The sequence below is a fragment of the Natrix helvetica genome (genome assembly GCF_964273705.1).
Source record: "Natrix helvetica genome assembly, chromosome: Z".
Taxonomy (NCBI): domain Eukaryota; kingdom Metazoa; phylum Chordata; class Lepidosauria; order Squamata; family Natricidae; genus Natrix; species Natrix helvetica.
The window spans coordinates 62,884,892-62,899,105 of record NC_138554.1 but is presented as its reverse complement, the minus strand read 5'-3'; the positions used below and the strand labels follow the sequence as shown (position 1 = coordinate 62,899,105).

Here is a 14,214-nt window from a genome sequence, read left to right as displayed (position 1 = left end):
ACTCAAGGTACCTATGACTATCACCACTACCTTTAATTTGTCATAGTTGTACTATTACTATTTGCAGGTCTTTGTATCCTCTCTAGTTCTTCTATTTGACTCTCCAGGTAACATCTACTATCCCGATGTTTTTTGTCTTATCAACAATTGTTAAGTAGCATGTTATATGGCAGGTGCCTCTCTGAAGTCTAAAGTCCCAGAGCACTTTAGATTCTTCATTTTCTACTACTTTTTCTATTTTATGGTCCCACCAGTTTTTGCTTACAGGCAATGGTGTTTCTTCCAATGTATCACTGTTGCTACTTTGTCATGCTGTCTGTGCAATTTTCTTGCAGCAGCTAACCAGGTGTTCCACTGGTTAATTGTCCTCACTGTTAGGAAGTTTCTCCTTAATTCCAGGTTGCTCCTCTCCTTGATTAGTTTCTATCCATTGTTTCTTGTCCTGCCCTCTGGTGCTTTGGAAAAAATAAATTGATTACTTCATTCCCCCCTGGTCCTTTTTTTCTAGTCTAGCAAACCCAAACCCTGCAATTATTCTTCATATGTTTTAGTCTCCAGTCCTTTAATTATCTTAGTTTCTCTTCTTTGTACTTTTTCCAAAGTCTCAACATCTTTTTTGTAGTGTGGCAACCAAATCTGGATGCAATATTCCTGGTGAGGTCTTACTAAGGCTTTATAAAGCGGTACTAATACTTCACATTATTTTGATTCTATACCTCTGTTTATACAACCAAGGAGTGTATTAGCTTTTTTGGCTGCTGCTGCACACTGCTGACTCATGTTTAAGGGATCATCTACTAGGACTCCAAAATGCCTCTCACAGTTACTGTGTTTGAGCCAGGTTTTGCTTAATCTGTACTTGATTTTCCTGCCCAGTTTTAAAATCTCACTTTTCTCCACATTAAATTTCATTTTGTTGGATAGAGCCTATTGTTCAAGTCTGTCAAGATTTTTTTGGATCCTGAGCTTGTCTTCTGGGGTGTTGACTATTCCTGCCAATTTAGTGTCATCTGCAAATTTGACTTCCCTTTCTATTCCCTCGTCTAAGTCATTTATGTATTGAAGAGTACTGGTCCTAAGACAGAACCTTTTAGTACCCCACTGCTTACTTCTCCATGTAGGTATAATACCATTAAGGACTACTTGTTGAGTATGGTTTGTCATATGGTAGTGATGCTGTCCATCCCACATTTTTCTAGCTTATCAAAAAGTAGGTTGTGGTCTACTTTGTCAAATGCCTTTCTGAAGTCTAAATAGACTATGCCCACAGCATTTTGCGGGTCTACTACTTTAGTCACTTCGTCTAATAATGAAAGAAAATTGGTTTGGCATGATCTGTTTTTAACAAACTTGTGTGGCTTTTAGTTATAACTTCATTTGCTTCTAGATGTTCACAAATCTTTCCCCTCCCTCCTGGTACCTTCCCAGATATTTCGCTGATTGGTCTGTAGTTTCTTAGGTCTGTCCTCCCCCCCCCCTCATTTTTTTTTTGAAGATGGGGACCAAATCAGCTCTTCAGAACTCTGAGATGTAATCCATCAGGTCCCAGTGACTTTTATATTCATCAATGTGAGACAGGTGTTCTTTTACCATTTTCTTGCTTATTTTAATTTTAATTTCTTGTTTTTTCCTTTATGGTTATGTTTTGATAGGTTGGATATTTCTTTTTGTGTGAAATCTGATGCAAAGAATGAGTTAAGCAGCTCTGCTTTCTCTCTACTGCCTGCTACTCCCTTGCCTGCTACTCCCTTGCCATCTTCTCTCTTTAGTGGTACAATTGTTACCGTGACTTTTTAAAATTTATATGTTGAAAGAAACATTTTTATTAACTTTTTTGGGAGGGGTTAATTTTTTTATTTTTTCATTTCGTAATATATAGTCACATGTACACTATTACATATCTAACATCATTTTGTATTATTAAATATTTACATCAATTCACCTTACCATCAACTCCCAAAACACAATTATTAGCTCTTCTGTTCTCCATACACCATATTTGTCCTTATCAATCACTTTCTTCTCCCTCTCTCCTTCTTCTCTCCCACCTTTCCACTTCTCATTTCTCTCCTCCTCTTCCCCCCTCCTTGCCCTCTCTTCTATTCCTTTCTTCTTCCCTTACTTCTCTCCTTTTCTTCCCACTCTTCATCTCATTTACTTGGTGTATTTCAGTTTCTGAGCAAGCTCCATTTTATGTTGATGGTATTTATAGTTCCTTTTCAATATACATATTTAATTTTAACATATATTCTCCTCCTTTCTTAAAAGAAAAAATAGGACAAAAAAGTATACATATATAGTCATTGTACTTTTAAAAATCCCTCCCCCCCCAGCCTAATTTTGGATGAGATGTAGACCTGGTTACAATTCACAGATATTCTCATCATTATCTTTATATAATTATACATCCTCACGCGCCCCCATTTTGTGATTCTGTCTTTAAATCTCAATAGTTTCTCATTATAGATGTATTCCATATTCTCTCTCCATTTTTCCATATCTTGGGTTAAATTACCCTTAAATTGTCTATAAATGACAAACCTCGCTGTTCAATGTTCATTACAATTTTCTTAATTGTATTATGTAAAGTAACAAGCAGTAATCATCTCACTTTATTCATCATCTTAAAAGATTATATATATATATATATATATATATATATATATATATATATATATATATATATATATATATATATATATATATATATATATATATATATATATATATATATATATATATATATATATATATATATATATATATATATATATTTGTGTTACAACCCCTGGTATGCCTAAATATGGGAGGAAGGTCAACCTCCCTCTTTCTGTCCTTCGGCTTCATCACAGAAGACCATGCAGGCAGAAAACCATATTTTTATTTTTAATGTTGCCTTTTATATTTGTGTTGTATTTGTACTGATAAATAAATAAAGGGAGACTAGGAGACTAGGATAGATCTATTTCGAGCTAATTAGCTCTCATCAGCTAGCCATGCCCTTACTGGTACCAGTACTGGCATATATATATATATCCATGTTTCATATATTTTTACTCATGTTTAGTTGTCCTTCTGTTGTCATTTTCAGTCAATTCGCAGCTTGGTTTAATTACCATGTATAAAAGTGAAACACAAATCTCTGCTTTACAACCAGCCCATATCAGTTTCATATTTATCCATATTCCATATATTTTGGCCTTTTTATATTATCTTTCCATTATTATGTTCAACCAGTTAGCACCTCCATTTTATTGTCATATTTAGGAATAAAACCCTTATCATGCTTTATATTTTTCCATATCTAGATACCTGATTTTTCCTAGTAAGTCTTTTGTCCCACTTCTCTGTTCCTGTCTTCTCCCTTTTCTTTGTTTTAATACCTCCACTCGCATCAATTTCCCCCCCAGCCATACTCACAAGAGTATTTTATATTTCTCTTTGTTGGGGCATAGCCTCCTATTTCAATTTTCCTTATGGCACTAAGAACCTCCAAAACCACTTTTTTCTGCTTTTTATTCCCTTTTGTTGGGACACCTCTTCTTTTTGCAGTTTTTACAGTTTTCCCTATACCACTGCCAAGATTGATGAAGTTTTTTGTCTACTTTTTATTTTCCTCCATTTTTCCTCTTCGTTGTATTGCCCCCCCTTCTTCTTTAAATTCTTCTTTAGATCTCTGCTTCCCTGGGTTCAGAATTCTATTTAGACTTGATTTTAACGATTTATGCATATTTTTTTATAATTTCACGTAGTTCTTCTAATTCCCAGTTTTCCATGATGTCCAGTTCCAAAGTTATAGTTAGTTGTATAATTCTTGTTTCAGAGTTTTAATCCACTTTAAATTTATGTACTTCAACTGCTGTGGGGAAGAGCAATGGGAGCCATATTAGGCTGTTGTTCTTCCTTAATGTCCAGTTCCAAGATTGCAGTTAGTTATACAAATCTTATTTCAAAATTCTGGTCCATCTTAAATTTAATTCATCCAATTACTTGAAACCGGAAGAGAAGCTGAAATCATCTTAATCTTTTGTAGAATGAAAAGAAGAAGAAAGAGGAGGAAAAAAACCCCTTTGTATTTCCCAGGTCTGAGTCTGATATTTATTCTATCCTTTAATAACTGCTCAAAATAAATCACTTGTAAGAAGCTTGTAATCAGCCAAAAGTTTTTCTTTGCCTCCTGCTTTCCCAAATTCTGATTTATGGGAGTTGGTTAATTAAAACTTCCCGCACAGTCAAGGTTAAGTTATCCGATATCAGTAAAAAGACATGCTTTTTTCTGGAAGGAATTCAAACAAAGTAAAAGTAAATTTTTCGGGACATTGGTTTCTATTTCAAATTTCAAAACCAAATTTAAAGTTTATGATTGAGTGGGTTTGTCACTTCTCTGCTTTCTATCCTTCTGTCTGAAAGCGTTTCAAACAAAGAGCTTCTGGAGAGGCTAGGGTTACAATCCTCTACCTTACTTTCTTCCTTTTCTTTTGGAAAAAGAAAGTCCTGATCTGACCATCAATATTATTTATGTTCTCAAAATTTCTTTGCCTTTTCCAGGTTTAATTTATAGTTGTGGGTTAGATAAATTTTCCTATCCCGTCTTTTATCTCTTCCACTCTTCTCCTGTTCTATTTGCTTTGACAAAAAAGTGAGCATCTTGTCAGCCATGTTGAAGCCTGCCTCCCCGATTCCGATTCATAGGCAAATCTCTGACTTGCGAGGGACTGTTGCTTCCCTCTGGGTCTGATGAGATGCTGCCCTTCTTCGCCCCCCCTTCCATGGAGGTTCTGATCCAAAAAAGGATCCCCAGAGTTTGTCAGGCAGGGTTCATGTGAAGCTCTTCAGAGTTCACATCTCCTACGTTTGTCCAGCTGGAGAACTTCCTGTCGAATCACATTTTTTATTAACTTTGTTGTTGCAAATCTTTGTTCATTCTGACCCTTTGCTTTCCTGACTTTGCAGATTTGGCCTATTTGCTGATATTCTGCCTTAGTTATGTGTCTCTCTCTCCATTTTTGGTATTTGTTCTTTTTGTCTTTCAGTTTATCAGAAAGATCTTTATGCAACATGGTGTTTTTTTCTTGGATTTCCTGCTTTTCTTTTTCAGTGGTATTGTGCTCTTATGACATTTTCCAGAGTTTCCCCCTTAGGATTTTTATCCATGGAATTTTTCTTTAGAGCTTTCTGAGTTTGTTAAAATCAGCTCTTTTAAAGTTTAAGACACCAGATGGATTTTATTCTAGTGCTTGTGTTCGCATTATATTGAATTCCAATATGACATAGTTCACCCAAAGTTCCTGCATGGCTCACCCAAAGTTCCTGCAATTTCAACTCCCTCTATCACTTAGTAAGAATTAGGTCCAGTATAGCTCTTCCTTTAGTTCCATCCTCTACTTTTTGGATGACAAGTTGTTTGATCTCCTACTTGATACAGAGTTTGTCTCCCAGTTGATATCAGGGTAGTTAAAGGCTTTCATTACTACTGTGGTATGTTTCCTACATATTCATTAATTGTTTAGGAAAATGTTCATCTATTTCTTTTGCTTGCTTGGGTGGCCTGTAGTATATACCTATAGCAATAAATTCAATTAATTGAATTGAATTAATTGCCTATAGTAATTAATTGAATAAATGTTGAATGAGAACTACCAGTAGATAAATAGACAGATTTTATAGCCCATTCATTAATGATAAAAGTCTTCACTTTACTATATGGTCATCATCAATTCAGTATACCAAATTAGAGCAAATCACCTTCATCCTATCTGTAAGGTCATTTAAGTTGCTGGTGGTGGGAGCCACCTAATGATTTCCCCCTCTCCAACTTGTCAGCTGGAACCACGTGACTCGTTCCCTGCAAAGCTTCGCCCAAGCAGCAGCTGGCTCCACTGAACAGGGTCTCATAATTACAAATACAAAGTGCTAAAATATACTCTACGTAGGTCCTAATAAGGCAAATATCCCATACATTATTTTTATTAGAATACACATGAGTATGAAATCACAAATGCCAGTTCTTCATCTCTGGTTGGCACATCAACACAATATGTCTGTGCATCTTTTATAATTTAAAAATGGAATTTTGTCAATCATAACAAATGGAAAATTTGTTTGAAAAGTGCTGTCCAAAATAATTTTGATCTGGCATCTGGTGTGCCAATAATCTGGGACCATTATAGACAATTTATGCTATAATCATTCCAGTTTGATTTTAAAAAAAAAACCCATAGTTGTATATCAGTCACATGTAAAGTTTTTTGTGTCTCTTATTCTTCCCCACCCTTATTTGGATCTTTTTATGCATCCTCCTCAAATAAACATATTCTTGGTTTTGAACCTAATTTTAGAACACAATTATTGAGAAATAATGGATACTCTTGCTTTTTTAAATTGGATCATTTTTCCTACTTTAAATAAGTTTGGGAGTGGATCTATATTATATATGTCTTTTGCCATCATATCTTCTTTGGGTTTGAATTACAAACCATCTTAAATAATTTTCTCAAAATCCCCTCTCCCTTTTTTTCCTTTTCTTTTTGGTAATAGATCCTCCTTTGTAGCATGGAAATATCCAGCACAGGGCAGTTCAGTGACTGACATGGGTTACTTCAGCTTTTTGTTTTCAACTCTTACAGGTAATTGGTACAAATTTACTTCACTCTTAATGTTGCTGGAGTGTTTAGAAGACAGATTTCGCATTGTATATATTTGCTACCACTTGTTGACTTCTCTTGAATTCTGTTTCAGAACTTGAGTTGTTTCTATTGCATTTTATTCACATTAGTTCACGTGATGAATATATGCTTTATTGCTCGGAATATTTGGCTGATGCCACTCTTAACGTTGTCAAGTTTGCCTCACAAGCTTTGGCAGCCAATGTGGTCTCCAGACACCTGGCTTGGCTTCGACATTGGCAGGCAGATATGCATTCTAAATGGAGCCTGGCTTCTGCCCCTTTCAAAGAGGATAAACTCTTTGGAGATACTCTTGACCCAGTCTTGGTCGAGACCAAAGATAAGAAGAATGCCTTGCCAGTCAGCGCAAGAAATCTGACAATAGGGGAGCAAACAGGTACCAGGACAGACAGTCCTTCAGGGACAGGGTCAGACAACAACCCTATGGCAAGAGACCTTTCCAAGGGGCTAATACCAAGCCCTTCCGCAGAGCAAAGTGACTTTTGCCCCAGCTTGCTGATTGACAGCCGTCTCCAAGCCTTCCTACCCCAGTGGAAGGAGACGATCACTGATGCCTGGGTTATCCAGGTGGTGAGGCTGGGTCTCACCATAGAATTCCTTTCCTCTCCACCCCCGGCACTTTCTGAGTTGCCCCACTCCCAGGAATCCCTCTAAGAGGAAAGCGATGGAAAGCGAGATTCGCCACCTTCAAGGTGATAGAACCGGTTCCATCAGGTCAGGAAGATCTAGGCTTCTATTCTATACTCTTCCTTGTGCCCAAGAGCTGGGGGTGGGGTGGAGTGCAGAGCCATATTAGATCTCAAGAGGCTCAACTCCCATGTGGCATACAAATGCTTCAAAATGCAGCCCCTAAATTCCATCTTAGGCAGCATTCGGGAGGGGGATCTACTCACATCCATAGATCTCAGGGAGGTTTACCTGCATGTACCCATCAGACCATCACATCAAAAGTTCCTGCGGTTCCACTCTGTGGGGCGCCACTTCCAGTATCGCACCATGCCATTCGGCCTGTCCTCGGCCCCCAGGACTTTCACAAAACTGTTGGCAGCTGTAATGGCACACCTCCGGCCCGACTGATGCGCATACACTGTTACCTGGACAACATCCTCATTCAATTGTCGTCCATCAGACAGGCGCACTAGATGTGCATACCACGATGCTCATCCTACCGAAAGCTTCTCTATGAAGAGTCATCTCCAGCCCACCAACACACTATTACATCTAGGGGCTGTGATCGACACTTCCACCTGCGAGGTCTTCCTGTCTCCAGACCACCAAGCCAGTCTATGTCAGATGGTCATGTCCATTCAAGCGCAACACCAGGTACCACTGATACAGCTTTCCTGCTTACTAGGAAAGATGATCTCGTGCTTGTTGGTCGTGCCCTGGGCAAGGTTGCATGCGCGACCATTACAGTGGCTCCTACTTCCACATTAGCAAGCCAGAAGGAGCAACTCCCAACATCAAGGTGTGCATCCCTCCACGAATCCTTAGTTCGCTTCGGTAGTGGACTTCTCCAGCGATCAGGAAAGGATCCCTCTTCAAGGAACCACATCGAGTGATGGTGATGTCAGATGCCAGCCTATTTGGTTGGGGGGGGGGGGGCGCATCTTCAGTCACAACTGTCCCAAGGGTGTTGGTCAGAGGAAGAGCTGGAGAACAGCATCAACTGGCTGGAGCTGAAGGCCGTGCATCTAGCCTTGAGATGCTTCAAGGATTGAGTTGCAGACCAACATGTCCTCCTGCTAACAGACAATGTGCCAATAAGGCCCACATCAATCAGCAGGGAGGCACTCATTCCAAGGCCCTGATGCAGGAGGTGGAAAAATTGTGTCTGTGGGCGGAGACCCACTTGTTATCACTCTGAGCCGAGTACATCTCGGGAACATCCAACACTCAGACTGGCTCAGCAGGTCCACCATTGACCACACAGAATGGAGACTTCACCCTCAACTTTTTCTACAACTCTCAGACATATTCAGTCATCCATGAGTGGACCTGTTCACCCGACCGGAGAATACACACCTGCTGAGGTTTTTCTCTAGGTTTCCGATGAGGGGTACAGAAGGAACAAATGCCCTGTGCAGTCCTTGGCCACCAGGCCTCATGTACACCTTTCTCCTCTTGCTCTCATCTCATGAGTGATCAGGAACATCCTCAACGAGGCGGCAGAAGTGCTGTTGGTCGCTCCCTACTGGCCCCGCCGTCCATGGTTTGTAGACTTGGTCAGCCTGTCAGTCTCCCGCCAGTGGAAGATACCACAGGATAGGGTCTCTCTCAGCCAGGGGGTGCTGGACCACCCAGATCCTCAGTGGTTCCAGTTAACTGTCTGGCACTTGAGAGGACCTCCTAACAAAATGGAAATTCTCTGGGCAGGTCATCCAGACCATACAGGCTTCCAGACATGACTCTACAAACCGCATCTATGATACAAGCTGGGCCGCTTTCTGCAGATGGTGCTCCGCCTATTCCATTGAGGCCATTTCGGCATCCATTCCCCAGGTGCTTGAATTCCAATACGGACTTGACAAGGGGCTCGCCTCGAACACACTTCGAAGGCAAGTCGCTGCCTTATCAACCATCTTAAGATCAGGTTCCAATCACACCCTTTCCAGACACCCACAGGTGTCCACTTTCCTCCAGGGTGCAGCAAATCTGCGATCACCTACAATTCATCATTATCCCACTTAGGATCTCTTCCTGGTCTTGCAAGCTCTCATTAATCCACCTTTCGAACTATTGAAGATTTCCAGCCTTTGCCATCTGACACTGAAAGTTGCCTTCCTTGTGGCAGTCACCTCTACAAGACGAATTTCAGATCTGGCAGCTCCATCAGTCCGAGAGAACCTGTGCATCATTCGACCTGATAGGGTCATTCTCCATCGGGATCCGTTATTCTTACCAAAAATAAATTCTCGATTTCATAGGTCTCAGGAGGTAATACTGCCTGACTTTTGCCCTAAAGCCAGTCACCTCACTGAACAATGAGGTGGCATAAATTGGACGTCAGGAGAGCAATTCGATGTTACATCAAAAGAACGGCTTCCTTTCGTTGAACCGAATCATTGTTTGTATCCTTTCAGCCCGCCTCTATGGGCAAGAAGGTATCATCGACTGTCATCGGCAGATGGTTGAGGGCCTGCATTGCGCTGTCCTATGAACAACAGTCCAAACAACCACCGTATCACGGCTCACTCCACGCACAGCGCAGCTACCACAGCAGCTTGAGCTACTCAAGCTTCAGTGCAGGAAATATGCAGGGCAGCCACATGGGCCTCTCCATCACCGTTCATCAAAAATTATAAACTTGACTCATCAAAAATTATAAACTTGACCTCCACTGAGGCATAGTTTGGGTGCAGGGTCCTACAAGTGGTCCATGAAGCGGACAGGGCCCCGGACAACTCATCATCCCGCCCATAGGACATTAAGCTTGGGTATATCCCATGCTTGGATTCTTCAAGCAGTGTACAGGAGAAGGACCGTTGTCTTACCTGAACAGTAGTTCTCTGTGCGCTGCGAAAGTCCAGGTCCGTACTTAGATTACATGAGGATGACCAAATCAAACATGCAGCAGGTCCTTACAGTCTTTTTATGGTCCACATCTTTGTTGAGAAAAACTGAGGCAATCAAGCCAGGAGGCGTTGCTAAAGACTCTAAAATTAACTCAATCACTGGGCAGACAACTGAAGTTGAACCCATGCTTGGATTCTCCCGCAGCACACAGAGAACTACCATTCAGGTAAGATAACAGTCCTTCCATACAGGTGGCCTTGGCTTAATGACCACTCACTCAGTGTTTGTTCAAATTTGCAAATGGCACTGAAGAAATGATACTTCTGCTCTTTGTAGTGGGCCTAGGATCATGTGATCTGGTCCTAAAACTACATAAAAAGGATCCAGTTAATTAAACAAACATATTTATTTATTTATGCAGCACAATGATCCAAAGATACCAATTTACATTTCAAATTTCTTCATTAGGCTCTTTTGAGAAGCCTTTTCAAATCTACATATTTGTATGTGCAAAAGTACGCAATGTTTACTTTCAGTAACCAGTGAGTTCCCCTTGGTCAGCAATAACTGCTGCTATTCTAAAACATTAACTTTCTTTTGCTTTAATCATTCTTTGGTTGTACAGTGTGTTTTGGGTTATTGTCTTACTGTATGAACCACTTCCTTTGAGCTTTAGTTCACAGACAGCTTTCTGGAAATAGTTCTGTAAATGCTTCCAGACTGTGAAGTTCAAAAACTGTTTTTCAGACTCTGGAAACCTTTGCTTTAGCCAATGAGATCAGATTTTGATAGAAAAATTCTTTAAATAAGGCAGGACCTCCCAGACTCACACACAATTCCCATCTCAATGATTGAAACACCTGGCATTAATTTTTCTTTAAAATAAACTGATAATTCTAGATGTTTGCATACTTTTGCCACATGACAATATGTAGATTTCGATTATTTCCTCAATTTAAAAAATGAACCCTTTTTTTTCATTTGTTTAATTGGATTTTCTAATTGCGTGGAGGGAAAAATAAGGTGGGATCTCTTAAGATTCTGCTTCTGCCTACTGCTCTTCAACACTTTCATAAATGACCTAGATGGGGGAATTGAAGAGGCACTCATCAACTTTGCAGATAATAGCAAGCTGGGGTCAAATTGCTAACTCTCAAGATACAGAAGGATCTTGACAGACTGAGCATCACACCCTATCCAACAAGATCAATTCACTGGTGAGAAAAGTAAGGTCCTTTTAAATGCAGGATAAACCAAATACTATTGAGCCAGTACATACTGGGCAGTATCTGGCTCAACAGTAATAAGAAGGATCTAGTAGGTATCCTAGTAGGCCACTGCCTAAGTATGAATCAACAATGTGCTGCAGCTGCCAAAAGCGCCAATGCTGCATCCACACAGGGATAGCATCAATATTACAAGATGTGATAGTACCACTTTATACTGCTCTGGTGGAATACTGCATCCAGCTCTGGTTATCATGATATAGATAAAAGGCTGAGAGCTTTAGAAAGCATGCAGAGAAGAATAACAAAGATGGTAAGGGGTTTGGAGACTAAAGCGTATGAAGAAAGAAACTAGGTATATTTAGTCCAATGAAGAAAAGTACTACGAAGTGACATGATAGCTATCTTCTAATACCTGAAGGATTGTCACAATGAAGAAGGGGTCAATTTATTCTTTATAGCACCTGAGGGCAGAGCAAGAAGTACGGGATGGAAGATTATCAAAGAGCGATCCAACCTAGAACTAAGGACGAATTTCTTGAGAACAAGAACAGTTAATCGGTTGAATAGCTTGCCCCTTGAAGTTGTGGGTGCTTTATCACTGGAAGTTTTCAAGAAAATATTGGACAATCATTTGACCTGGAAAGTATGACTTGGATAGTATAAAGACTCCTGCCTTAGGTAGGAGATTGGACTATGAAACCCCAAGGGGCCCTTCCAGCCCTATCATCCTATGATTCTTGTTTTAGGATGTGTGTGAAGAACAAATCATGTTTTAGGCTATATTTATAGAAAAATATTGAAGAGTTCACAAACCTTTAAATACCATTGTATCTATCTATTTATTAAATGAAGTGAAACATGGAACGTTGAGTTTCTATTTTGTTTGTAAGAACCATATAGAAAAATAATAAATGTTCACTTTGAATTGTGCCCCTAATAGGATTTTTTATCATCCTTTTCAGGCTTTTCCAGTGAAGAGTTGAATAATCTTCAGAGCATTAGGGGAAAACCACACATAAACCAAACACTGCTCTCTCCTGTCCAACTCTATTTAACAGATTTGGAACAATTTTCATATCATTGGACTATGGCAGAGGTAAAAGTTTCTGCATTGTCTTCCTTAAGTGATTTTTATGTATCCTAAAATGAAATGTTTATTCACTAACTGTTGGAGAGAAATTATCTGTTTGATGAAGGGGAAATGTGAAATGCAGATATATTTTATATTAATATATTATATATTTATATATTTATATAATATGTAGTATATTCTAAGCCACCCAATTGTCTTGCAGTAAGATGGTTGTCAAACAAATTTAATAAACAATAATAATAAGAGACAGAGGGGCTAATTCTGGCTGCACAAGACCAAGCCTTAAGAACAAATTCACACAAAGCCAGAACTGAGAAGACATCAAATGCTACTTCTGCAAAGAAGCTGAAGAAACAGTGGACCACCTGATTAGCTGCTGCAAGAAGTCAACAGACTGAGTACCAAAAAAATGCCACGACAAAGTAGAAACTATGATGCATTGGAAGAACTGCAGGAAGTACCATTTGCCTACAGAAAGTCATAGAAAATGAAAAAGCTAAAGTGCTCCGGGACTTTAGAATTTAAAAAAACAACTAGGCATCTTCCACATAATTCGGCAAACTTAACAATTGTAGATAAGAAAGACAAAAAAGTCTGGATAGTGGATGTGGCAATACCTAGAGACAGCAGAATAGAAGAGAAGGAAGTGGAAAAGATAACAAAATACAAAGACCTGCAAATAGAAGTAGAACAGTTGTGGCAAAAGAAATCATAGATAGTACTAATTGTAATAATCACCTTGGGTGCAATCTGAAAACAACTGGAGCACCACTTGAACATCATTGATACTGATAACTTCACCAGTAGTTGCAAAAATCCGCTTTGCTTGGCATAACTTACGTCTTACAACTATAACTTTAAGACTATCAAACATCTACACCTGCATATCCCAGGTTATTGGGAAGGACTCAATTGGTAGATAAAATGCCAAATCCAGACTGAACATCAGGCTGACTGTGCAATCAATAGTAATTATATAAAATTTAAAAGGAAAAAGGTATGACATTGCCGTAAATGCATACCTATGCTAATACATGTGTAATGTTTTGCTAATCGGTTAGCTAAGGTGTGCAGGCAGCACATCACTGTGGGACTTTAATTACCAACCAATCAGCCTAAGATCAATACCTGAGAAAATCCTGGAAAAGATAAGCATCAGATTTACGAGCATCTAGAAGCAGACAAATCTATACTAGACTCCCAATATGGGTTTCTTAAAAACAGATCACACCAGACAAACTTATTGCCTTCCTTGACAGAGTGTCTATATTAGTGAATCAGGGAAATACTGTGGACATAGTTTACTTAGACTTCAGTAAGCATTTGACAAATTAAACAACAAGTTACTACTTCATAAAAATATGGGATAGATAATACTGTCGCCAGATGGATTAGCAATTTGCTGACTAACCACACTTGACATATGGTCCTGAATAGAGCTAAATCTGTGTAGAGGGAAGCATGTAATAGAGTACATCAAGTTTCTGTCTTGGGCCTGGTGTTCTTCAATATTTTCAGAAATTACCTATGTGAGGGTATTGAACGGGTGCTTATCAAATTTGCAGATAACACCAAGCTTTGGCGGGGTGGGGAGGGGAGATTGCTAACATTTTGGAAGGTAGACTCATGATACAGAAGGATCTTGATACATTTGAGCATATTTAACAAAATGCAATTCAGTAGTAAAAGA

At 39.3% G+C, this 14,214-nt stretch overlaps 1 protein-coding gene across 4 annotated transcripts in view; it reads left to right on the top strand.

Annotated features, from left to right (window-relative positions):
• Positions 1–14,214, top strand: part of TEX10 (testis expressed 10) — a 47,395-nt gene that overhangs the window by 21,996 nt on the left and 11,185 nt on the right. For all 4 annotated transcript variants that reach the window (XM_081970094.1, XM_081970091.1, XM_081970093.1 and 1 more), the window contains exons 10-11: positions 6,538–6,626; positions 12,394–12,527. In XM_081970094.1, the coding sequence (XP_081826220.1) occupies positions 6,538–6,626; positions 12,394–12,527 (223 nt within the window). The remainder of the gene's footprint in view (positions 1–6,537; positions 6,627–12,393; positions 12,528–14,214) is intronic.